General features: G+C 49.8%; 2 protein-coding genes across 8 annotated transcripts in view; one reads left to right on the top strand and one right to left on the bottom strand.

Moving 5' to 3' along the window:
* The window catches only part of PGPEP1L (pyroglutamyl-peptidase I like), an 80,720-nt gene extending 63,214 nt beyond the window's left edge, over nucleotides 1–17,506 (top strand). For all 4 annotated transcript variants that reach the window (XM_015459156.3, XM_015459158.3, XM_059879250.1 and 1 more), the window contains one exon: nucleotides 7,899–17,506. In XM_015459156.3, coding sequence (XP_015314642.1) covers nucleotides 7,899–8,130 — 232 coding nt within the window. In that variant the 3' untranslated portion in view covers nucleotides 8,131–17,506. The remainder of the gene's footprint in view (nucleotides 1–7,898) is intronic.
* The window catches only part of IGF1R (insulin like growth factor 1 receptor), a 306,876-nt gene continuing 293,457 nt past the window's right edge, over nucleotides 11,959–25,377 (bottom strand). For 3 of the 4 annotated variants that reach the window (XM_024981603.2, XM_059878944.1, XM_024981605.2), the window contains one exon: nucleotides 11,959–19,143. In XM_024981603.2, the coding sequence (XP_024837371.1) occupies nucleotides 18,762–19,143 (382 nt within the window). In that variant the 3' untranslated portion in view covers nucleotides 11,959–18,761. 4 annotated transcript variants of the gene reach the window in all.

Genomic DNA, 25,377 nt, shown 5'->3' with positions numbered 1-25,377 from the left:
GACATATGTATAGCAGGTTTTATTAGTAACTGTGCAGGCTTCCCCTTGCTCAGCAAGGAGACGTCAAGGGCTAGTCTGTTGTTCAGAACAACATTTGTTAGAGAGTCCAGAGAAGTATGGAGTTCTTGTCAAGCATACCCTGTGTTTTTAGGCAAGTCTTTAAAGGCCTGGGTGAGATTTTGTAGAGAGATTTCATGCTGTGCAAACCTTCCCCAGGGGGCCACTAGTCTGAGAGAAGTCCTTACTGCTGCCAGAATGAGTCCTTTTATCTCAGGGCTGGGTGATCTTATAAACGGTTATACCTAGGTTCTGAGAACTTAGCTGCCGTAGCATGCAATGTCCCCAAGATGGGGCTTATCTAAACAAGGATGGACTAGAGCCCACCCCAGAGAAGGGAAGGAGGAGTCAGAGTTGTTCTGATGGGGCACTTGGTTTATTCTCAGGCCACAAAGGAACGGGTACCCATAGGGAGCATATGTTCTGGGGAGTTGAATCACATTCGAAAGTGGCTAGCCCAGAGGGTGCCCTTGCAGAGTGAGGAGAGAGGCCCACCTGCCTAGTGGGGGTCACTGAGGGATTCTTGACCAGTGGCTTTTCCCCAGGCCTTAGGAGGGCCATATACTAACTGTCAGACAACTGGCATTTTCCATCTGCAGTAAGTGCATCTCCCATCTGGTCCGTGTGGGTGTTCATCAGGTCGGTGCAGGGGGCGCAGTGGGTGAGATTTCCATAGGAGTCAACCCAAGGCACTTAAATTGTGGGGTAATGGAAGAAGTCGTGGCCAGAGTCGAGTAACCCTAGGGTGTTACTGTAAGTCCCTCCTTTTTATAGGGGTGTTTAATAGGGGCGGTGGCAGCAGCCTGATCATAGTGGTGGTCCTGTGGAGTGCGTGCTTTGTGTTTGATAGAGGGAATCCAAGCTGGGAAGCTGCTTTAGGGATGGGATATAAACTTCGGGAGGAATAGGTTTTCTATGCTGTCCCTCACTGAGTTGTGTTCAGCTAACCTATAGGTGTCACTTGGAAAGTGGAGGTGACAGATTCAGCACTGGGATAGCTTTTGTCAGCAGGCTATAATTCTCAACAAATTCACTATTGAATCCCCATTCTTCATGCATGGTTGTAAGAGATAGCGCAGAGAAGATAAGAAGGAATAGACAATAATGGCCACTCATCCTGCCTCCAATGTTAATGTTCCCTATATCCAGCATGGACAGAGGAAATGTTTACCAGTAGGAGGAGGTTTGGCAGAACAGTGGAAGCTAAGTAATACAGTAGCAATGACAAGGCCAACTGCTAAGCCTGTCCATCACCTTACTTACTTATTAGTAGGGTTAGTCCCTTTAAAAAGTAATATAAGCTCAGTGACAGGTTCACACAGCTGTAATTGAGCAAGTGGCTCAGTAACTTCCAGAGGCATAGGTGTTGTCTTTACTCTGGTATGGTGGCCCACAGAGTTATGCTCTGCAATTGTCAGGCACTGCATTGGTCAAGATTACAAGATAAGGTCCTGCCCACTTGGGGGCTAACTGGTCTTGTGGATTTCCAGCCTTCCAGGTGTTCAAATAAACCCAGTTCCAGGGAACAAAGGATGTAAAACCATGTCAGAAGGGGAAGGCTTGTAAAGCTTTGATTTTTTTTTCCCGTCTGTAAGGCATATTTCAGTCATCCATGTCCCTAAGGTTGGCTTTGTAGGCAGGTCCTTCAAGAATGGGCCTCCTGTACCTGATCTCATACAGACTTAACCCGAGCTTTCCTTTAGGGGCTAATTGCATTCTGAGAAGTGCTGTGGGGAGAAGAGAGATCCAAGTTTGATAAATCTCTTGACATAGTTTGGCTTAATTTCTTTTGAGAATTTGATTTATTCTTTTTACTTTTCCTGAGGATTGTGGTCTTGTGCCTGACTCTTTGCCACCCCATGGATTGTAGCCCTTCAGGCTCCTCTGTCCATGGGATTTTCCAAGCAAGGATACTGGAGTGGGTTGCCATTTCCTTCTGCACGAGACTTCCCGACCCAGGGATCGAACCTGCGCCTCTGCTGTCTCCTATACTGGCAGATGGATTCTTCATTAAATGGAAGGGTGCAACCTCCATTTAATTCCCAGTGCTCTAGAGATTTCCTTAGTAATTTGAGAAACAAAGGTGGGACCACTGTCACATTGAATGGATTTAGGGAGCCCAAACTAAGGGATTATTTCCTTGAGCAGGGCCTTAGAAATTTCTGAAGTAGTCTTGGTTTGGGGCAGGAATCTAGCCAAAGGTGTCAGTCAAAACCAGCAAATATCTGAAAATTTCCTTGTACCCAGGGCATTACTGTGAAATCCATTTGCAAGCTTTGACCTGGATATGTGCCTCTGTACGAGGTGGGGGTCCCTCCCTTGACTTTGGAGGGGTGAGTGTTGAGGTTATTCTGGAGACAGATAGGGCTCGGTTCAACCTTATCTGTTTAAGGAGACTTCAGAAATTGGGAGTAGTGATGGATGTGATAAGCCATTGATACAGGGTCTCCTGCTTATGGCCTGAAGTGCCCGTTCAGAATGGCTTGAAGTGCAGTAGCTTGAAGAGCAGCTGCCCATGATTGTTAACCATCCTTTCCAGGTATTCTGGGCTTTTAAAACAGGCCCATCACAAAGCCTTCTCTTTCTTCTCGGGGGTAAGAGCTAGGATCTGGGGGCAGCGATAGCAGGGGCGTTTGAAGTCTGTCCGCACCCTCTACAGCTTGTTTAGCTGCCATATATGCTGTGCGATTTCCTCTTGTTATTTCTGCTTCTCCCTTTGATGGCCTCTCCAGTGAATACAGGCTATATGCTCTTTGGCAGAAGTATAGCCTTCAGCAGCCTCCAGCAGCCTCCTAATCCCCAGCCCACCCCCCTCTTTTAATCTGTTTATTCCCTGAGATCAGTTTATGTTGTGTCCTCAGGCTGTGCCATTCTTTTAAAGTTTGTGCCCTGCCCCCTTCCCTCCTGTTTCACTTTGGTCCAGTTGTTTAGAAAAATAGGCCTCAACCAGAGTCAGAGGTCCGGGTTTTTGTGTAGGCACCCCCAGGGAAGTGTCTCTTCCTTCAGGTACATACGGATGGAAGGAGGGGCTCAGGTTGGGTAAAGCTAACCTGGGGGCTCTCCCGAGATGTTTTTTCAGTTCCAGGAATGCTCAGTCACAGTTGAGGGTCTGCTCAGAAGAGTCAAGGTCCTTCCCTTTTAATTGTTCATATGAGGGCTTAGCAATTAAGCCAGCATTGGGGATCCACACATGGCAGAGCCAGGCACCCCCAGGAAACCCTGGAGCTGTTCTCTCGTATTAGGGGTGCCATCTGGCAAATCCATTCTTTCCTCTTCTTAGATAGTGCCCTGTGCCCCTTTTCTGTTATTAAATCCTAAGCATTCTACCCGCTGGAGGGAGATTTGGGCTTTTTTCCTTTGAAACTTTATATCCTCTCTCTGCCAGATGATTTAAGGCAGTAACTTTGTTATGGTCAGAAAGCTCTTTGATGGGGCTGGCGATTAGAATTTCATCCACATATTGAAGGATAGTCCCCTGTTCTAATTCAGAGTCACAGAGATCCTCAGCTAAAACCTTTCTTAAAAGGGTGAGGGAGTTTTAAAATCCCTGTGGCAGAACCACCCAGCACAAGTGGTGTTTTCTCCTGTAGTTTAGATCCTGCCATTCAAATGCAAAAATGTACTGAGTTTACCTGGCTAAGGGCACACAAAGGAAGGTGTCTTTTAAACCTAGCTAAGTGCATGGACTTCCCTGGTGGCTCAGACAGTAAAGCTCTGTCTACAATGCGGGAGACCCGGGTTCGATCCCTGGGTTGGAAAGATCTCTTGGAGAAGGAAATGGCAAAATCCCATGGACAGAGGACCCTGGAAGGCTACAGTCCATGGGGGTCACAAACAGGCGGACACAATTGAGCGACTTCACTTTCATTCAAGTGCATGGTAAGTCGCTTTAATTGTGCCAGACTCTTGGGGATCCTATGGACTGTAGCCCGCCAGGTTCCCCCCTTCAAGGGATTCTCCGGGCAAGAATACTGGAGTGGGTTGCCATCCCCTTCTTCAGGGGATCTTCCTGAGGGGATCTTCCTGACCCAGGGATCGAACCCACTTCTCTTAACATCTCCTGCATTGGAGGCAGATTCTTTACCACTCACACCACCTGGAATACCAAATACTCTTGGGGTATGGGGTAGAGTGTATGGTTTGAGGATCTGGCCTCAACGGGTGAATTTCTTTCCTGTCTGTATTTATAGCTTAGAGGTCATGAACCAGCTGTCATCTCTTGAGTTTTTTACTGGCAGAATAGGACTGTTGCAAGAGCACTGGCAGGATCTAAGAAGCCCTTGTTTGAATAGACTTTCTATTATAGGCTTCATACATGCTAGGGCTTCTTTGCTTCATGAGTATTCTTTTTATTTGGTTTTTGTCGAAGCTTGTTGTTGTTCAGTTGCTGAGTCCTGTCTGACTCTTTGAGACCCCATGGACTGCAGCACACCAGGCTTCCCTGTACTTCACTCTCTCCCTGAGTTTGCTCAAACTCATGTCCATTGAGATGTACTAAGTCGCTTCAGTCACGTCTGACTCTGCAGCCCCATGGACTGTAGCCTACCAGTCTCCTTTGGAATTCTCCAGGCAGGAATACTGCAATGGGTTGCCATTTCCTCCTTTAAAGGATCTGCCCTTGTGGCTCAGACAGTAAAGAATCTGCCTGCAATGCGGGAGACCCAGATTTGATCCCTGGATTGGGCAGATGCCCTGGAGAAGGGCATGGCTACCCACTCCAGTATTCTTGCCTGGAGAATTTCATGAACAGAGGAGCTTGGCAGACTGCAGTCCATGGGTTGCAAAGAGTCGGACATGACTGAGCGACTAACACTTTTCACTTTCATGTCCATTGAGTCAGCGATACTGTCTAACCATTTCATCCTCTGCTGCCCTCTTCTCCTCCTGCCCTCAGTCTTTCCCAGGAAATAGAGATTTAAACTGGCTTCACATTTTTTCCACAGTCCCTTTTGTTGGCTAAGAGCCATGAAAAATCCAACATAGGGGATCTCATCCCATTTTCTTTTTAAACACTAGCAATAACGATCCAATTGAAAAATGAATTAGAGAGTCGTTAGTTGGCCAGCTTTCTCCATCCACCAGTTTACATTGGAGCTATGCAGTGTTAACAAAGAAAATAAGCTGTCTCCCTGTTAGTGGGTGCTACTCAAAGAGTTTACAGTTACGGAGAATGTACCTGAGCAGTGTTCACTGGGATGGAGGCTGGGTTCCCCATATCGAGGAGTCCTTACTTCTAGTCTCTCTTCAGCTTCCCAGTGGCCTCTTCCTAGGGTTGGTGACCATGCAGATCCCACTGGATTGGCCCACCCCAAGTGGTTTGGGAGCTCTAACTGCAACCTGAACCAGTCTTTGCAGGGGCTAGAAGGGGAGACACTGTCCAAGAGGGTCTTAGACCGTCTGAAGTCAGTGACTCAGTGTTGCCAGACCCACTGTGAGCTGTAGGAAATACCTGATGTAGGTGACTGCTTTCAGCAAGCAGTTCCCAGAGACAGAGTGAAGTGGGAGTGGGAAAACAGTTCTCTAAGTCAGCGGTCCCCAACCTTTTGGGCACCAGGGACCAGTTCCGTGGAAGGCAATTTTTTCACTGACTGGGATAGGGGGAATCATTGCAGAATGATTCAAGCACATTTATTGTGTACTTTATATTAGTACTATATCAGCTCCACCTCAGATCTTCAGGCATTAGATCCCAGACGTTGGGGCCTCTGCTCTAAATCATATAAATTGCTCAGATAAAGATCCCGTCCAGTTTGATCTTCTTGCCAGGATCTAGTCCAACCAGGTAACCAACTATCTCATCACCCTCTCTCCTTACCAGAGGATTAGCTCAATTTAGATAACCCAGGACTGGACTAGAAAGAGGTCTGGCTTCAACCAGATGGCTCTACAACCAACCCCGGCTTTACTGGCTGAAGATGGGTCAGCACTGGGAAGTTGGGTCAGTCAGTCCATTCAGTCGCTCAGAGTGTCCAAGTCTTTGCAACCCCGTGGACTGCAGCACGCCAGGCTTCCCTATCACTAACTCCCAGAGCTCACTCAAACTCATGTCCATTGAGTCGGTGATGCCATCCAACCATCTCATCCTCTGTCATCCCCTTCTCCTCCTGCCTTCAATCTTTTCCAGCATCAGGGTCTTTTCCAATGAGTCAGTTCTTCGCAGCAGGTAGCCAAAGTATTGGAGCTTCAGCTTCAGCATCAGTCCTTCCAATGAATATTCAGGATTAATTTCCTTTAGGATGGACTGGTTGGATCTCCTTGCTATCCAAGGGACTCTCAAGAGTCTTCTCCAGCACCACAGTTCAAAAGCATCAATTCTTTGGTGCTCAGCTTTCTTTATAGTCCAACTCTCACATCCATACATGACTAGTGGAAAAACCATAGCTTTGACTAGATGGACCTTTGTCGGCAAAGTAACATCTCTGCTTTTTAATGTGCTATCTAGGTTTGTCATAGCTTTTCTTCCAAGGAGCAAGTGTCTTTTAACTTCGTAGCTACAGTCACCATCTGCAGTGGTTTTGGAACCCCACAAAATAAAGTCTGTCACTGTTTCCATTGTTTCCCCATCTATTTGCCATGAAGTGATGCGACTGGATGCCATGATCTTCATTTTCTGAATGTTGAGTTTTAAGCCAGCTTTTTCACTCTCCTCCTTTACCTTCATCAAGAGGCTGTTTAGTTCCTCTTTGGTTTCTCCCTTGAGGGTGGTGTCATCTGCATATCTGAGGTCGGCCCAGCTTCCCCAAATTGCTGCAAGCATCATTGCTGTAGATATGCTGGGGGCGGGGGAGGGGGGGTGTGCTCCACCTGATCTTTGGCTGCTTTTCCGTCTCCAGCTTAATTTCTATCTCCAGTATCCCTCACTGGCCCAGAGGTCAAGAATTGGCGCACATGGTTCAGTTACTTAGCTGGCTTTGTTGGCCCTGGGTCAGTGAGTAACCCTGAATTAATGGACAGAGTGTGCCCCAAGATGAACTCCAAAATTTGTTACAGAATTAAGTTGTATGGACCTTGCTTGGACCCTCTCTGCCTGGGTTGGAGAGGTTTCTTTTTCCCACTTGGGTTCAAGCTTTGTTCAACAGTAAAAGTATAGAGAAGTGGGATCTAAGTTCACAGACCAAATCACCCACCTGGTGAGAGGGATTTAATTTTAAAAATAAAGACAAAGGCAGGAGGAGTGAGACTGGTGATGGGGAGGCATATGCTTTGGACTACCTGGGAAGGGTCAGGGTTTTTTCCAGGGAGTGGAGTGCCACCCCCCTTTTAATCATTTTTGTTCCTTAAAGACTGGTCATTTAGCTACAGTGTCATTTAATATGCTAATTTAGAAAAATCAACATATAATGAGCCCCAGGGTCTGTTGGTGATCAAGTTTGTGGCCCTCTTGGTCTTAGCTGGTTCCATCTAGTTGTCTGTTTTGTTTTGTTTTGTATTTTCTGTGTGTATTTCTGGATCTTTTAACATAAGAATTTATGTTAACTCCTGCTAAAGGTGGGGGTTGGAGGGTCGTGAGCAAAGACCTGAAGCTACTCTGACAGTAAAATGAGTCAAGGCAGACAAGAATGAGGAGGATTCACAGGCTGGAGAGAGAGCCTTTTGGATTCCTTGGTTGGAAATCTGGTGCCTCCCAGAGATCAGCCACTTGCTGGACACGAGGCCTGGAGCCAGCCTCTCCATGGCTTTTTCCCAGCAGCAGGTTCTTTCTGAAACAGAAGAACAAAAGCTGGGTCTCCTGGGTGGCGGGCCCCTTGTGCTTCGGAGCTGCGGCCCTGCCGCTTCTGCTTGCGTTTAGTTGAGGTTTGAGGCTGGTCCAAGGAGTAACCTGGCATTTTGTGTGGTTATAGGTATGTCTGCGATTACGCCTACTACCTGTCTTTGCATCATGGAAATGGGTGCGCGGCCCTCATCCACGTCCCTCCATTATCTCCTTGGCTGCCCGCCAGCCTGCTGGGGAAAGCCCTGCAAGTCCTCATCCAGGAAATGCTGGAGGAGATTGAGAAAGCCCGGGCTCAAAACCAGAAGCTCAGCGTTTGCAGTTCCAGCCAGGGAGAATCAACTGGGAGACTGCTCCTTTAGAGAAAATTAAATGTTTCACTCCTGTGTGTGGAGTTAAACTGTGCTTTGAGGGGCTTTTAAAAAAATTGCTTATAAAACAGTTTACACAGAGGAAAAATGTTCTGAATTCGCTCAACGAAATCACAAAGGGTTATTTTATTGTCAGAAGAAAGAAGAACACTCTGAAAGGCAGACATTTCATACGGGATTAACTAGCTTCAGTTATGGTTTTCCTGACAATAAAATGAAATGCTGCTGCTGCTGCTGCTAAGTCGCTTCAGTTGTGTCCAACTCTGTGCAACCCCAGAGACGGCAGCCCACCAGGCTCCCCCGTCCCTGGGATTCTCCAGGCAAGAACACTGGAGTGGGTTGCCATTTCCTCCAATGCATGAAAGTGAAAAGTGAAAGTGAAGTTACTCAGTCGTGTCTGACTCCTAGCGACCCCATGGACTGCAGCCTACCAGGCTCCTCTGTCCATGGGATTTGCTGGGCAAGAGTACTGGAGTGGGTTGCCATTGCCTTCTCCAAAATGAAATGCTAGTAATGTCTTTTTTCCCTCTTAAAGTCTATGTGTCGGGCCTCTGTGATTCTGTCCAATCGCTGGGACCTCTGCTTCGTTCCCCAGGGCCCCATGTCGTGGGATGACCTGTGACTGGCTGACCTGGGAAAACTCGGGCGCAGCCACCACTGCGGGTGCCCCACGCTGGTCCTCTGAGCCTGTGCATCCAGGCGCTGCAAGAGCCCTCTGAGCCAGCGAGTCTCTAGTGTTCAGGCTTTTTCTTTTTTAACTTCATTAAAAAAAATTGTCATAAAATACACATAAGATGAAAGTTATCATTTTAACCATTTTTTAGTGCTCAGTGGCAATATGTACATTGACTCGGGCAACCCTTGCCACCACCATCATCCCAAACTGAAACTCCACACTCATTATCTTCTCCCTTCTCCCTCTGGCCCTGGGCATCCACTTTTCTACCCTCCCTCTCTGAATCTGGAGACCTCATATTAATGGAACTTTTGTCCGTTTGTGACTGGCTCATTTCACTCAGCAAAATATTTTCAAGATTGATCCATGTGGCATGTGTCAGAATTTCCTTCCTTTAAGGCCGAGTAATACCCGCATTGTATATATAGAATACAATTTGTTTATCCATTCATTTTTTGATGGACACTGGGTTGCTTCCACCTTTTGGCTGTTGTGAAAATACTACTGCTATGAACACTGGTGTGCAAATCTCTCTTAGAATCCTGTTTTAGGGGGTGTGTGTGTGTGTGTGTGTGACTGTACCTAGTGGCATTGCTGGATCATATGGTGATTCTGAGTTTATTTTTTTGGAGGCGCTGCTGTACTGCTTTTCATGGTAGCCCTCCCAGGTCACATTCCCCCATAGTGTCTGGCCCCAAAGCAAAGGTTAATAGCTGGGTTTAGCTCTTCTACCATGGACAGTATTTTTCTGCCTTTTAAGCAACAGAACCTGCCCTTTACATCGTTCATTTTGCCTTTGTGGCACTGTGCCAAGCTGCTCACAGCAAGGTCTCACTGTCCCAGTGTTTTCTAGGGGCACATTTCCATTGGAAACCCCTTTAGCAAAATTATTTTTTGGAGGAAGAGCTAAGCTCTAGGAAATTTCTTGTTATGTTGGTGTGCTCACACTGTAATTTTCTACTTAATTTCATTTAAAGAAAAATCATTTACTTAATGCCCAGATTTTTTCAGTGTAAGAAAAAGCAGCTGTACCTTAATAACAAAGGAACTGGGCAAAGGAACGCACTTTACCATTAGCCCTCCAGCACACTTGTGTGTTTGTGATAGATTTTACAGGACCCCTTTGCGAATGGAACTGGCTCACTTGACATAGAACAGATCAAAGTCCTACTGCAGCAGACCAAAGGCAGCAAGAGGGGCGGGGTGGTCTGGACACCAAGCACAGGTCTGGTTGCACGGCTATTAATGAGGAGAGCCTTCTGCAATTGTAGGCAAACACCTGCTACCCAGAGCCCTGGGCCTCTCCCCCCAACCCCGCCTTATTTTAGCTCGTCTCAGGACGGTGGCAAGCAGGCCTCCTCTTGGACCCAGCTCCAGTGTTATTTCAGATTGTAAAATGTGTGTGGCTTGGCGCCAAGCAGACGTTTAGATGTCACAGAGGCCCAGAGCTCTTGATGAACACCCATCATCTCCCACCCACTGTGCCTCCAGGGTTCTTTCGGGAGCAGCCAGAGACCCATTCACCTGGTCTTAAGTGGCCTGCCATCACCCCGATACACACTGGAGTCTCTTTAGTTACGGCTGAGGTGCAGGCGGTTCTGAGACGGTTTGAAAGTTGACACAGCTTCAAAATGCTCAGCCCTGGGTCGGTCATTTAACAGCTGGGGGATCTTGGACATGTCTGCCTGTTTGCTCATCTATAAAACAGAGGAATAGAAATCCTTCCTTTGCAGAGTTACTGTGAAGACCTGGTGAGAGAGTGGATGTGAACGTCCGTCAGTGATGACAGAGCGCTACATGTGGGCTCGTAGCTAGACCGGAGGGTGGATACGGAAGTAGTTCTGCTGGATTGCGGGCTTGGGCAGGGGCGTGGTGGGGAAAGGGTATTGCAGGTCTCAACCCCAGCACCTTCATCCTCAGAAGACCCTGCTGCTCCCCTGGCTGAGGACAGGTGCAGACTGAGCCTCTGCAGCCTGGAGGCACAGTGCCACCCACCCGGGGTGGTGGGAATCTTGCTGGCTGGGCTCTTTCCAGAGGTGAGATGCCCACCCGAGCCTCATGTGAGCCTGCTGTGAGTCACGGGTCCTTAGTGAAGGTCTCCTGGGTACCAGGCTCTCCGTGACAATGGGAAGCAAAACTCCAGGGCAACACTGAGAGTTGAGAGTACCCTGTTTTTCATTTTTAGGTCCAAGTCCTTGACACTCACCAGGTCGTAAGCAATCACAGCCTTTCATTTATTTCTACCTCCTACACCTGGCTAGTTAACCCCCTTTGTCCAGTAGCCTGATTTTATTACTCATGTATAAAATCCCATGATCAAAGTTTAATAAATGATCAGCGTGTCTTCCTGATGTGTAAGGTTTGATTCTAGAACATGTACAGCTCGTTTCCGTAGAACATGTCTTCACACTTCCTACCATGACATTTCCTCTGGCAAAGATAATGATCCCGGGATTTGTAGAGTCTCTGGGCCAGGGCTTCCCAGGTGGCGCTAATGGTAAAGAACCCACCTGCCAGTGCTGGAGACGGAAGAGATGTGGGCTTAATCCTTGGGTCGGGAAGATCCCCTGGAGGTGGGCAGGACAACCCACTCCAGGATTCTTGCCTGGGGAATCCCATGGACAGAGGAGCCTGGTGGCTACAGTCCCTAGGGTTGCACAGAGTCAGACAGGACTCAAGCGACTTGGCACAGCATCCTTGGGTAGGCCAAGATCGTCGGCTGAAAAGTAACTAACGTGTCTGTGCAATGCCAGTGAGCCTCAGCCTGTGTGTGTCCGAGGCCGCCTGTGCCCTCTGAGGTGGTGTGCGGACCATGAGGGACCAACCAGGATGTGAAAGTGTGAAGAGAGTCCTTTGCCCCAGAATCGCCCAGACGAAACCTGCCCGCCTGGAAAAGCCTACACAGCAAAAATCAAGTACAGATATCTATATTTTATAGAAATTCAAATTTTCTTCTGGCTGATGTAATGGAGAATAGCTTTCCTGTTCACCCGCAATGTACATGCCAAGAAGGTTCAGCTGTCAGAAACAGGGTGAAGCCTTCACGCAGAACGCCTCCCAGCGACGTGTGTGAACACACACGCCACCCGCAGCTCAGCTTCCCTGCTCAGAAGCACGGGGAGGGGCAAAATCAGAGACCAAAGTGCATACAGAATTCTTTTATTTAACTTAAACCATGTAGTACTTTAACTACTAGAAAAAAGCAGAGTAAGAGAAACTAAAGTTGCCTTAGCTTCAGCCATTCAAAATAGACAAAGTTTCTTTGTTTTCGGTAATGTAAAGAATCCAGAGTATATTGCAATAACAGGAATAAATTCTTACAACAGAATATACAAAAAAACATTTTGAAATTTTTTTCATCTACTGATTTTTTCATATAAACAGAGGAATTTTTTAGGAATAATTTATACACAGAAAGTCATTTTATGTAACAAATTGGCCATGTTGTTACCTTTTTTTAATTTTTTAACTTTTTTTTTTAAAAACTTTTTTTTAAACAAGAAAACTCAGAAAATGCATTATTTGTGATGCATCCATTCCATCGTGCCTTCTGGTTCGATTTTTTTTTTTTTTTTGTCCCAGAGGTAGACAAACTCTGGCAAACCCCAATCTCAACCTCACTGGCTTAGAAAGCAGACAGGTGTCTTTGCCAAGCATCCATCACCTGTGGTTGTGTCTGTGCAACACCAAACATCCAAAGGAAAAGTTGCAAACAAAACCCAAATTGTTTCTGGGCCTTTCTCCCATGTAGCACAAAACACCCAGGTGTTTCCAGTGATGGGGATTTTGTGGAGCTGTGTTGATATGGCCAATAACCCACTGAGAGCAGGAAGCAAGGGAGTCAAACTTAAAAAAGATCTTGAATGTGTGTAGTTTTTATTAAAAAGTTTGTTTTCTATTGAAAAACATCTATGTTCGGTGTTCTGCCTCAAATAAAAACAGGGTCTCTTCCTTGTCATAACAAAGCATTAACCATGATATGAGGCATGGAAGCAAATGGCCTGCGTGCGCCAGAATTACCGTCTTTCTGTGGCGGTCTGTGTGCCGCGCTCATCGTGAAAACCGTGAGCCGTGCGATAGAGTCCTTCCATCTTGAGGCACCGCCTAACGGTACCAACCAACCCCACCAGATGTGGATGGTGCCACGGCGCCGCTGGGCTACAACACCTCTGCGATTTGCTTGGCCAATGAGGTTCTTTCAGTCTGTTAAAGTAGCTACACTCCAAAGGGAAATGAGCAGTAAAAGATGATCCCCTACCCAACCAGGGGGTTCTGGAAGACCAAGATACTGAAGATACAGAACTACTTCTTAAATCGTTCCTTTGTTATAAACTAGGGCACAAAGCATGGGGGGAAAGAGGGTGAGCCGCGGCTTGGGTCAGGGAAAAATCCTTTTTTTGGCATCTTGTAAAGCTAGCTAGTAAACAGGTGTCCTAAAAAAAATGGATCACAAATACACATTTGCACACACAGAGAAAAAAAGTGTCTTTAAATTATTCTCAGCAATTATAAACTACAAACATTTTATAAAATTATTCTATGTTCTTACAAAAATGCAATGAAACATTTAATTAGTTCTTGTAAACCAGATCTTCGTCAACTGACTACCCGTAATCTACTGGACTTAAGAGCCCTATTGAAAACGCTAATGAGTGACTAATTACAATGATGTTTACCAGAAAGATGTGGACACACACAAACGTGGACATACAGATGAGCGATCGTTATGTTCTTGCATAAACAAAATAAAACAAAACCCTAAAGTCATGCCCCAGAACTGACAACTGACGGGTGCGATGCAGTTCGTGTTCTTGAACAATTTGACTGAACTCCGCAGTAACAGTTTCCAAAGTAGGATGTTAGGTTTATCTGTTGACACCAAATGCCCATGGATGACTGTTGAGCCTTGATGTGGTCTGATACCTTCAGAAACCATCAAGTTCCAAGCACAGCCCACACTTCTTCCAAGCCCTGTACCTTCTGCTCATGCTTTCCTCTCTCCATGTCATTCACGATCCCTGTTACAATGGTTTCCTGCCACTTCCTCATTCCACCATCAAGGAGTGTTCATCTGCTTTTTCTCTAAATGACCAACTAGTCATCTAAGCTGGAGGCCAAAAATGAAACCCTCTGGCCTGTCCAAGGTCTGTATCTTCAGCATCTCTGGCAACAGAGGTTCAATATAAGCAACATCCTCTCTTGACGTTCTCATCTGTACCACCCACTACGTCAGAGTGGAGTTAAGAGTTTGATTTTCATTACTGGTTCTTAAAGAGTGGATCTCTGGGCCATGTCTCCCAATGCTGCTTAGCCCAGGAAATGGAAAGACAGCCAACAAACACAAAAATAATATTAACAAAAGAACAAACCCCAAACCTTAAATGCATTACTAGGACTGCTGGAATGGGCCAAGGCATACCATGGAGCTTCACTGTCACCTGGAGGGTACCTGTGTTCTGGAAAGAGTTGCCTTTGACACTGTCTGGCCAGAGGACCCAACAGTGACAGCTGAGGACCTTGGACCAAGTATCCTAGCCTTCTCACTGCTCTGAGCTACGTGTGGCCTTGTCATAACAGCGGCCTGTATCCCATACAGCCACCTGCCAGCAGAGGTGGGCTGCTGAGAAAGAGGCTTCAGTGGAACAAACTGGCCTAGAATTTGGCATCATACTTGGCTCTGACATCTGTTACCCAACTGAAAACACACCACTTCATGCCAAGCATTTTTCCATTGAGTAGTTCCACAATAACTTTTTTTTTTCTCTATTATTGAAGTGTTCCAAGTCATAAGAAACAGGCTGGAAGGAAAGGCCAGTGTGGGCCATGAACACGGTCTTCTCTCTTCCAAGGAGGAAGCTCATTCCAACTGTGTCAAATGTCAGGACATCCTCTAAGGGAGCCCTGGGGTGGTCTGGGTCTCACCCAGCTGCAGTTCAACAACGTCTCCAGAATACACCAGCTCCTGCTGCCTCAGGGAAGGGCTGTGTGTGATCAGGTTTTAATGCTCACATCAGTTCAATGATGTGCCTCAGTGGTTCACGTCACGTCAAGCAGTGCAAGCTGCTGTCAGAAGGAGGCTGCATGGAGAATGCCACAACTCAGCTTAAGTTATTTGGAGCATACAGAGGAGGAAACTAAGAAGAAGTGGGGAAATGAGCGTAAAATTAGGCTAGAACTGTGGACAGATGATGCCTTGGTATAGTCAAGGTGGGTGGTTTGGTCCAGGAAAATGACTGCACCATCACACAAGCAAAAAATTCTCTTTGATTTAAGTGTTTCTGAAGCATTTGTTATGATGGGCATATACTGTTAGTGTTTTCTCTCTACTTAAAGGAAAGCCACCTACATAAAACAAAAAGTGACACCAACAACTCGGACAGTTTAAACAAAACCCTTATAACCAGCTGAATGATCTGTAGAAATCCAGTTGTGGAAACTGGTAGGTATGTGCAAAACGGAGGAGAGGCCACTATTCCACGGGGTCACCTACAGTGGGGAAGTGGGAAACCCTGATCAGAGACTACTTCTCAGTGACCTTAAGATGCCAGGGGACTCGGGGAAGGAGAGGGGTGTTCCAGCAGGAGAGAGGAGCTCCTGAGCACAACTGCAGTCCTGGGAGCAGAAAGGAGCCGCCACACTTGGGGAGATCCCCTCCTCTGCATTTCCCAGATGAAACGCCAGTGCCTGTGAGAGCAGCTGCTGGAGGGGGCGCCGTCCGCCTGTGAGCAGCGGCAGCGGGGGAGGAGGCACAGCCCCTTCCAGCCCAAAGGTTTGGTACGTCTTTGCCCCTGGGAAGGAGGTGAGGGCGAGGTGGAGAGAACAGCCTGGATAGGGAGGCGGAGACTCTTCCTGCATCCTACCTGGGGCTGGCCACCACCATGTTGAGAACCCGCAGGAGGAGGCGCTCGCCGGGCTCTCGGAGCCCACGTGGCCGCAGGGGCTGCTGAGTTGACCCCGCTGAGGGCCCAGCGGCCACCCCGCAGCCACAGGGGCGGTGGGGCCCCTGGCTCGGCCTGGTCCCCAGAATGGAAACCACCTCCCCTCTCCCAAGTCTGCACCGAGTAGCTGGTTTCCAAGACAACCTGCTGGGCCCCGCCCCGCCTCTGGGGAAACTGAGTCAGGAGGAGAACAGGAGCGACGCCAAATGAGCCGTCGCAGAGAAAGGTGAGTGGGGAGGTGAGCTCGCGCTGCTGTGACCCCGGGACACAGGCTGGCCTCGCCCTGCGTCACCTGCTGTGTACGGCCTGTGGTGTGCATGAGGTTACCAGTATCAACGGCATATTGTCAGGTGCTGAGAAATGTGAGATGTACTCCTTTTATATATACACATATAAAAAATAAGAGTGAGGTAGATAAATGCTTGGGGAAAGAAACAAAACAAAAACGCCTAAACTGTCCTGTCTTACACACACGCGCGCGCGCGCACACACACACAAAGCCTTTTCTCAGTATTTAAATTCATAAGGGGGCTTCTCTACAGTGATTGAAACTGGTATCACAAAATAAATTAAAACTCCTACATATAATACCTTAATTTTTTTTTCTCATTTTTTTAAGGGAAAAACTGTGGGACAGAGACTAGAGGAAATAGTGGGACTGAAACTACTGATAAGCAAAAAAGCAACTACCAGCCTTCTTTTTTGTGTTTAATCTCCAGTCGCAACTAGCAATCACCATACTGTATAGCTTTGTTCTTACTCATAATTTAAACATTTCCATCCCAGAAGCAACTCTTGTGCTGTCATCACTCTGGTGAGAAGTGCTAAAAACTAAACAAAACGGGACCCCGGGCTCTGAGCACTCGGCTTGCTGGCCGGGGAACGACTCCCCTGGGCCAGGTCCCGGGTCCCCCCGGCAGGGGCACGGGCCTCGCCCTGCGGCCCCTGCTGTCCCGACCTGGCGAGGGGCTCCGTGCGCGGCCCACACTGCACCGGCGCGGGGTTGGGGGCTGGCCTGCCCTGGGGCGTTTCCGGTTCTAAAGACAGGTAGGTCCGGTTGGGGGCCGGGGTGGCAGCGGGACGCCGTAGACGGGCCCGCTGGAGCGCGCGCCGCTGCACCCCTGGACTCAGCAGCTGTTTTCCATGGGATGGAAGGATTAAATAGCCATTAAAAAAAATAGTAATCCAAATGCCTAGTGTCTGCAGTTAAAACTGCTGTTGTACCCAAGAATTAAAAAAACAGATATATGTGTGTGACAACTGAAACAAAGGCAGGGAAGGAGAAGCTGAGATTTGTCAACAACGGTGAGTATCAACACTGAACACGGGTGTGCGATACATTTCCTTTTTTTCTGACCTGAGTTTGTATCATGTCTTGCACTGTAACAGACTCAGACGTGGTGTGAGGGCAGGCTGGGGAGGGAGGGTCGGGGCAGGCACCGGCCATCCCTCCGCGCCCCCCTCACCAGCCTCGTGCCCACAGAGCATACGGGTAGAACAGAACTAACCGGGCAGGGGGAGCAGGGAGGGCTATGTATTTATAAAAAGGCATCAAACAGTTCATGGCAAATTATGTTATATAAGTATCAATTACTGGGAAGAGAGGAAGAAAGTCACGCACTCTAGTACAAAGCATAAGAAGTTTCTTGGAGTGAGCAGAGAGGAAGAGGGGAGACCTGAAGGTTTTCATAGATTAAATCCACAAAGATAAAGAACAAAAAAAATAGCAGCTTTTTTTTTTTTTTTTTCTGTACAGACGTATAGATGAATATCTGAACCGTAAAAAAGTTATAAAAGTGACATTAAAGACAATGTGTATGCAAATGTTTCATGGTCTAACATAGAACTGTAAGACCCACGAAGAAGTCCTAGTAACAGAGAAAATGTCAACAAAGCTTAGAATGCTTGAATTCATTTACTGCTTTTCTTCGCACTGTTGTGGTGGTGTTGGAATCGCTTTCCTTGCAAACCTGCATGAACAGTTGGGCTGAGTCCCTGGCAACCCCTTCCCGTCTGTGTCCTTGGGGGCTGGGCGGGGGCAGGAGACTGGCATGTGGACGACCTTTACTCAAAGCTGTCTTCCAGACTCCCGACAGGGCCTGTTTCCTCCAGAATTCCTGCGGGGGGCTAGAACGGGGGGCGGGGGGGGGGGGGGTGGTGCAGAAAGTGGGGGTGGGGAAGCCAGGCTGAGCTTCTCCCCATCCTCACTGAGAGCGAGTCTCATTCTGTCCAGTGCCCCCAGATAACCTCGTCAGAAGCCATCGGGCCTGTGCGAAGGCAAGACTCGGAACACCAGGGACGACCGGGTGCAGGGCGTCAGCAGCGCGGCCCTTAACGAGTGACTAGCTCCAGTCTCGCCCAGGCCTCCGGAAAGGAGAGAACGGTGGGGGGCGCTGAGGGGGAAAAGTGGGGGTTTTGGCAGAATTTGGCAGCGTTAACAATGGTTACAACCTTGGGTGGACGATGGCCCTTTGTAAATTTCATATGTCCCTAAAAATGTTAAAGACACAGTAAAAAAAATCCCATCTCAACGTGTTTGTTTTCTTATCAAGACCTATGGTGACCGGCAGGTATGTTCAGGGCAATGTGGGGCCACAGATGGGCAGCCCTCGCTTCAATCCGATGCAGAGGGCGTCCCGCCTGGGCTTGCGGCAAATGTGTTTCCATCATGAAGCAGAAAGAAAGAGAAAGGTGTGAAGAGAGTGAAAGAGAGACAGGGAGAGAGAGGAGACTTGATTCTCAAGTGTTGCTATTAAGTGTTGTCATTAAGGTTCTTAAAGGCCCGTGTCAGTTAAGGGTTTGGGTAGGGAAATAAAAAGCGGCTTGCATATTGAGAAAAGGAACATCCCAAATGTGTTTACTGCAGAGAAGCCGTCTCCTGTGGGCAGCCATGGCAGTTCTGAAGATCCACTGAGGTACAGGAAGCTGTGAATAGATTGTGAACTCTCTCTCCCCACCCCCGCCGCCGCGCGCGCGCGCGTTACTGTGTGCACGGCCGGGCTCCGGGATCAGCAGGTGGAGGACTGGGGCAGCGGCAGGGCGCGCTCGTTCTTGCGGCCCCCGTTCATGTGCGCGTAGGGCTGCCTCTCGTCGAAGCTGGCCCGCAGGACCAGCACGCCCGGGCCCGGGCCGTTCTCGGCCTTGTGTCCTGAGTGTCTGTCGGGCAGCGGCAGGGAGGCCGAGGAGGCCGAGGGGTCCAGCGGCACGCTCTCCATGTTCTCGGGCTCCAGGTCCAGCTCCTCCGGCTCCGGCGGCTTGTTCTCCTCGCTGTAGTAGAAGGAGACCTCCCGGAAGCCCGCCTCCATCTCGTCCTTGACGCTGCTGATGATCTCCAGGAACGAAGGCCGCATCTTGGGGTTGTACTGCCAGCACATGCGCATCAGCTCAAACCTGAGGGGAGACGGCAGAGGTGGGCCCCGCCGTAGGGCGCCAGGCCAGGCAGCCCCGCCACACCAAGTGCAGTGAGCACGCTGCAGGCGGTGCCAGGCCCCCAGCTCTGTGTCTCTCTGACACAGGAGAGTATCTACTGTCTCTCTCTGACACAGGAGAGTGTCTACTCTTTCTCTCCCTGACACAGGTAGAGTGTCTACTCTCTCTCTGACACAGGTAGAGTGTCTACTCTGTCTCTCTCTGACGCACGTAGAGTGTCTACTCTGTCTCTCTCTGACGCACGTAGAGTGTCTACTCTGTCTCTCTGACACAGGAGAGTATCCTCTGACACAGGAGAGTATCTACTGTCTCTCTCTGACACAGGGGAGTATCTACTCTGTCTCTCTGACATAGGAGAGTATCCTCAGACACAGGAGAGTGTCTACTCTGTCTCTCTGACACAGGAGAGTGTCTACTCTGTCTCTCTGACACAGGAGAGTATCTACTCTGTTTCTCTGACACAGGAGAGTATCTACTCTGTCTCTCTGACACAGGAGAGTATCTACTCTGTGTCTCTCTGACACAGGAGAGTGTCTACTCTGTGTCTCTCTGACACAGGAGAGTGTCTACTCTCTCTTTCTCTCTGACACAGGAGAGTGTCTACTCTCTCTCTGACACAGGAGAGTGTCTACTCTCTCTCTCTCTCTGACACAGGAGAGTATCTACTCTCTCTCTCTGACACAGAAGAGTATCTACTCTGTCTCTCTGACACAGGAGAGTATCTACCTTATCTCTCTCTGTCACAGGAGAGTGTCTACTCTGTCTCTCTCTGACACAGGAGAGTATCTACTCTGTCTCTCTGACACAGGAGAGCATCTACTCTCTCTCTCTCTGACACAGGAGAGTATCTACCTTATCTCTCTATGACACAGGTACAGTATCTACTTGTATCTTCAGCTTCTCCTGACTTATGTCCACCACTACAGTCACTTCACCCACACGCAGGACTCAACCCTAACTCTCGCATCCTGAGAGGGACAAATACAGGTCCCACAGAGAGTCTGTTATTACAAGCCAAAAATGTCAAGTCGCTCAGTCGTGTCCTACTCTTTGTGACCGCATGGACTGTAGCCCGCCAGGCTCCTCCGTCCATGGGATTCTCCAGGCAAGAACACTGGAGTGGGTTTGCCATTTCCTCCTCTGGGGGATCTTCCCCAGGGATGGAACCCAGGGTCTCCCACATCGCAGGCGGATTCTCTGTAGGTGTTTGAGCCACCCACAAAAGCCTCTTATTACACGTATTTACATAAAATGCAAACCAGCCTTCTATCTGAAGCATATCCTGCAGCCACTGGATAAACATTATTTCCAGAATTAGAACGCTAAGGAGGCTGAGCAGCGATCAGTTTTCCCCACAGTGCTCTCTCCTTCAGTTCTACCCACGCTGTTTCCAAGCTTCCTCCTGGGCGCAGGGGGCCACTGGCAGAGAACCAAGGACAGGCAGTGCCAGGCAGTGTGGCTGCAAGACAGAGGGGCACATGACCCCCTTCCAGTGCCGGGGCTCAGACTGCGCACGGTGTGCCCCAAGGGGGCAGAGCCGGCCTGGGAGACGGGCTGCCCTGAACCCAGCGAGAGTGGGGCCCGGAGCCAGATGAGAGAGCCTGGTGCCAGGGTCCCTGCTTAGGCCCAGGGCGGGCAGAGAGGACACCTGGGAAGCCTCGGCGTCACGTGGCCACAGGGACCAGCCCAACATCGGGCCCGAGCCCCCAAAACAGGCGGCTGCACAGGGAAAAAGCCAGGAACAGGCTCTGACAATAGTTCAGCACAGCTGCGGGAGGAGGGGCACCCCTCATTCACCCGGCATGCAGAGGGCTCCAGCTACGCAGACCTCCGGGGCATATGGGAGGTGGCCGAACAAAGGTCCAGGCTGCAGGGAGCATGAAGGAGGCTCTGAGGAGACAGCGGCCAGCGGCCTTTTCTCATGGAGACCAGAGAGCCTCCCCTTCCACTTGTTTTCTCTCCAGAAAGTGTTTTATGTTTTGTTTCAAAACTTCTGGCTAATGAGATACTTTTCAATAAAAATGGCCAAATGGAACTCCCCACATCTAGGAAGCTCAACACACCCCAAACTGGCTTCCAGCCTCAAGCTGACACTTGACAGACTTGAGTCTGGCCCCGGAGAACATTTCAAAGAGAGAAAGCCCAAGGGGACAGGAAGGCTCCCAGGTCTACCCGCCAGACACCCTGAAAGACCTGGGGAGAAGGGTGTCACGTCAAGTCAGAGAAAAGAGGATGTGACCTTGAGTGCGGGTGGGCACGGGAGAGAGGCTGGCTGCTTCTGTAAATCAAGTTTTACTGCAACGGAAACACCCGTTTGTTTGCATATGGTCTGTGGCTGCTTTCAAACCAGCAGTTGTACGGGCCGAATAGTTGAGATGGTTTGGCCTGTGAGCCCTACCGTGTGGCCCTTGGCAGAAAAAGCTTGCCACCCCTGCTCTAGTGGAGAAAGACTTAGTCAAAACAGGAAGACTATTTCTTCCCCTCCCAACTAAACCACCCGCACAAGTCAGGATGCTAACCCCACGGTAGGTGACCAGTGCTCTCGGGAGCTTTATGGGTGTATACAGCATTACTCTGCATGGGTCTGGGAAGGTGTGTATCATAATAAAGCCCCATTTTATAGATCTGCAAATGAGTGAGGGTGGAGCAGGAATGGAAGTCTCACGAATGACCTGCTTGCACTTTGAATGCTACCACCAACCTCAGAAAGAGAAAGTTGCTCTCAGCCTCAACAGGAGAAACCACAGTCCTGCCCCATCTCCCTCTCTTGGCCGCCCACCGACAGTCACAGGTGTCTGTGATACACCTGTATCACAGGGGGCTTTGCAGATAAACTGGCGGCTTGTTCTTGGGTCAGATGGCAAACGAGCCCCCTTCCATATCCTCACCTCCATCATTTCCTATGAAAAAGGACCAACGCCCCCCCTCCCAATAAAATAAAAAATAAAATAAAGAGCCATAAATACATGACATGCCTCTCCATGGCTCAGCTGTGATTTCCTCTCTAGCCAACTGACTTATCCCTGAATAGAAGCGCAGCCAGGGCCAAGGACACGTGACGGGGCCTGGCTCCGCGCCCCTTGGCCTGGGGCTGAGAAGTGCCCCCCACAGGGGAGGAGGCCTGTGAGCGAAGTCAGCACCAACAAGCCACGTGACAGCGTCCAAACCTCCCCAGAGCCACGGCCGTGTAGTGCTGCCCATGAAAGGCAGTCTTTTTTCACTTGGCGAGATTCAAGACCTTGTTTACACTATCTCCACAAGAAAACTTTCCAGTAGACTCCAGAAGGATTTATGAGCTGATAAAACTCCTCTTTAAAAAAAAAGATTTTTTTTTTTTTAACAACTGGTCGGCTCTGGGGAACAGGAGCCATCTTGTACTGAATGCCCACACGGGAGGCGTGCGTGTGCACGGCCGTCACCTGGGCAGGACCAGACAGAGCCGCCGCCTCTGTGCACCTGTGGAGGCCGTCTCCACCTCACCCTCAGCCCGGCCGTGTGCGGGCAGCCTGTGGTCACCCGCCAAGAGCGGCCTCCGTTGTCCCCGTGATGACAGAGACGGCATTCCAGAGAGGACCTGCAGGGCTCACAGCACCCCTCCTCGCCTCCCTGAACACTCAGGCTCCTGCCCCGCTCCTCGGCTGGCAGGGGCAGGGGGCCGGGGGCCGGCCTGATCGCTCACCCCACGTTCCTCTGTCTCAGGGCAGAGATCAAAGGTGGGGCCCAATCCTGGGGAAGCGGCAGCAGGCTCTCCAGTCTTGAGTGCCATCCCAGCCTGTCTGCGTCCCACTCAAGTGCTCGGTTCCCACACAACTGGCCCGGGATCTCCAACAGTCAGCAACAGGGAAAAACCGTGCTTGAAAACTGCAAAACAACCAGAGTCTACCGAGTTTGCTTCAGGCTCATCCATGAGCTGACGACTCTGGACTGAGAAGCTCAAACTCTTCTCTGAATGGCGCACCCTGAAGGCCTCCCTGGCACAGGTCCAGCTTTGCAATCTGGGGGGCCGTGGGCAGAGAGTACGCTCCTCGCTCAGCGCCCGCCTCTGTCCCGCCCATGCCCCGGCCTCTCAGTCACGGGGCCGGTTGGGAGTGGGGACTGCTACCGCAGCACCGGCTCCGGGCCAGATCAGCCAGCATGTGCTCGGAGGGGCTCCAGGACACTGGCAGCTGAGTGTGGAGGCCTGAGCACAAGACAAGGCCAAGGAGCTGCAGGCCAATCGGTCTCCAACCCCGTGCTAAGCGATCCACACTGCATCTCAGGACTGAGCCCCTCGGGCCTGGACACACTGAGGCCTGGTCCCTGACGCCATTCCTCTAAAGCCGGGCACCCGTTCTCTGGAGGGCATCAGGACCGCTGGCTGCTCAGAACAGCCAGCAACTTCTTGGCATCGTCGAGCGAAGACGCTGAGCTGAGGTCCCCCAGCAGCCCCTGAGGTCCCCCAGCAGCCCCGTTACCCTGTGGGTGCCAGCCACACCTCCAGAACCACGAAACCGAAGCACACACGCTCTCTTCCACGTGGGGCCCAGCATGGCTTTCAGGCAGCTCCCAAGGGCTCAGTGACTTTCCTCCCCCATGGGAAAAACAAGACTCATTCTTTCAATTTTGTAATAAAAGAACACCATCTCCCAGAACATGTCTTCCTCACCTAAGCTCATCAATAAATTCAAAAGGGACAACACAGATACTCTCTATGAAACCAACTTGCCTCCTCTCGCTCTTTCTTAGAAGGAAGAAAGTTTGCCAAGGGGGTTCTGCCTGGTAGGGCAGAAAGGCCTCCTGAGTTATACATTTAATATCCCAGAGTAACCGCACCATGTACATTTCCTTGTCACTCCGGGCTGGGAACAGGAAGTGCGCTGCCTTTCCCAGGGCAGGGGGGCTGCTTCCCAGGCATATTAAATCAGAGTAAAGCTCCCGCCACCTGGGGGCAGATCAGCTTCAGGGGGCCCACAAGTTTCTAGGAGACAATGATGACTCAAGTCAAAGAAAGAGAAAGCTCAGGAACGGTGCCTGTCCTCCCACACCCCCAAAGCACACGGACAAAGCTCACACCTGCTTTCCTGGATGCTTCTATGCTTGGTAACACACCACCACTTCTAGCGTTAGATTCTCTGCTGGCACCGGACACGCTCATGCAAATTCAGCAGGCATCACTCCTCAAAGCCCACTACTTATGCTTTTGTTCTGAAGGAAGGCCTTTCTCACGGGCTGCCAGCAGTGCTGTGGCTCCACTGTTCAAAGCGGAGGGCAGTCACCAGTCGGGCGTGGTGCTGGCCTCCGAGACCCTCACGTCCTGGTGTCCGTGCCTCACAGAATCTCATCACATCAGATACAGCCCACAGGAAGCGCTGGACACCAAGGAGCAGGACTTCCAGGCCACGAAGAACACTGTGTTCCTGCTCTGCCATGGGAGCGACTGCCCTCAGGCCCAGCAGGTGAGCTCTGGGCCCACGGGCCACATCTGGCCTGCTCTCTGATTCTGCAAGGCCTGGGAGCTAAAGATGGCTTTTCTATCTATATCAATAAATGGGTGGGAAAAAAATCAAAGAAGAACAATATTTTACGACAAAACGAAAGCTATGTGAAATTCAAACAAAGGATCCAGACAACAAGTTTTCCTGGACCATAAGCACACCTGTTCCTCTGTTGTCTCTGACTGCTCCTATAAACAGCTGAGGCGAGCAGCTGCAGGGGCCACAGAGCTGAAAATATTTACTATCTGCCACTTACGATATGTCCTTCTGGAGAAAAGGCTTGCCGAGCCCTGCCCTAGGAGAAGCCAGCTGCCTAGCACGATGACACTCAAGCAGCATCACAGAGGAACTGAGGCCTCGCGTGGCACCCGGCGGTTGAGTGCTCTGCTTTGGACGTGGATCCCAGCCCCAGTCAGGCCTTCAGATGAGCGCAACCCTGGCTGCCAACAGGACTGTGACCTCAGGAGACCCCTGGTCAGAGCCAGCCAGCTAAGCTGCTCCTGGCTCCCTGACCTCCAGAAACGCTGAGAGATAATAAATGCTTCCTGTTGTCTTAAACTGTTAGGTTTCAGATAACGTTATGCTGCAACTAAAAAAAATAATAACAGAGAAGAAGAGGGAGAGTTTCCTTGAGGGGCAAGAAAATACACTGAGTGGCTATCTGAATCTCTTCCAACTTTGGGTCCCAAATTCTGAAGATGCTGTGCCAGGCAGTCTGTTG

Source organism: Bos taurus, chromosome 21 (assembly GCF_002263795.3).
Source record: "Bos taurus isolate L1 Dominette 01449 registration number 42190680 breed Hereford chromosome 21, ARS-UCD2.0, whole genome shotgun sequence".
NCBI lineage: Eukaryota > Metazoa > Chordata > Mammalia > Artiodactyla > Bovidae > Bos > Bos taurus.
Note: the sequence above shows the minus strand (reverse complement) of the source record. Positions and strands in the feature narration are given on the sequence as shown.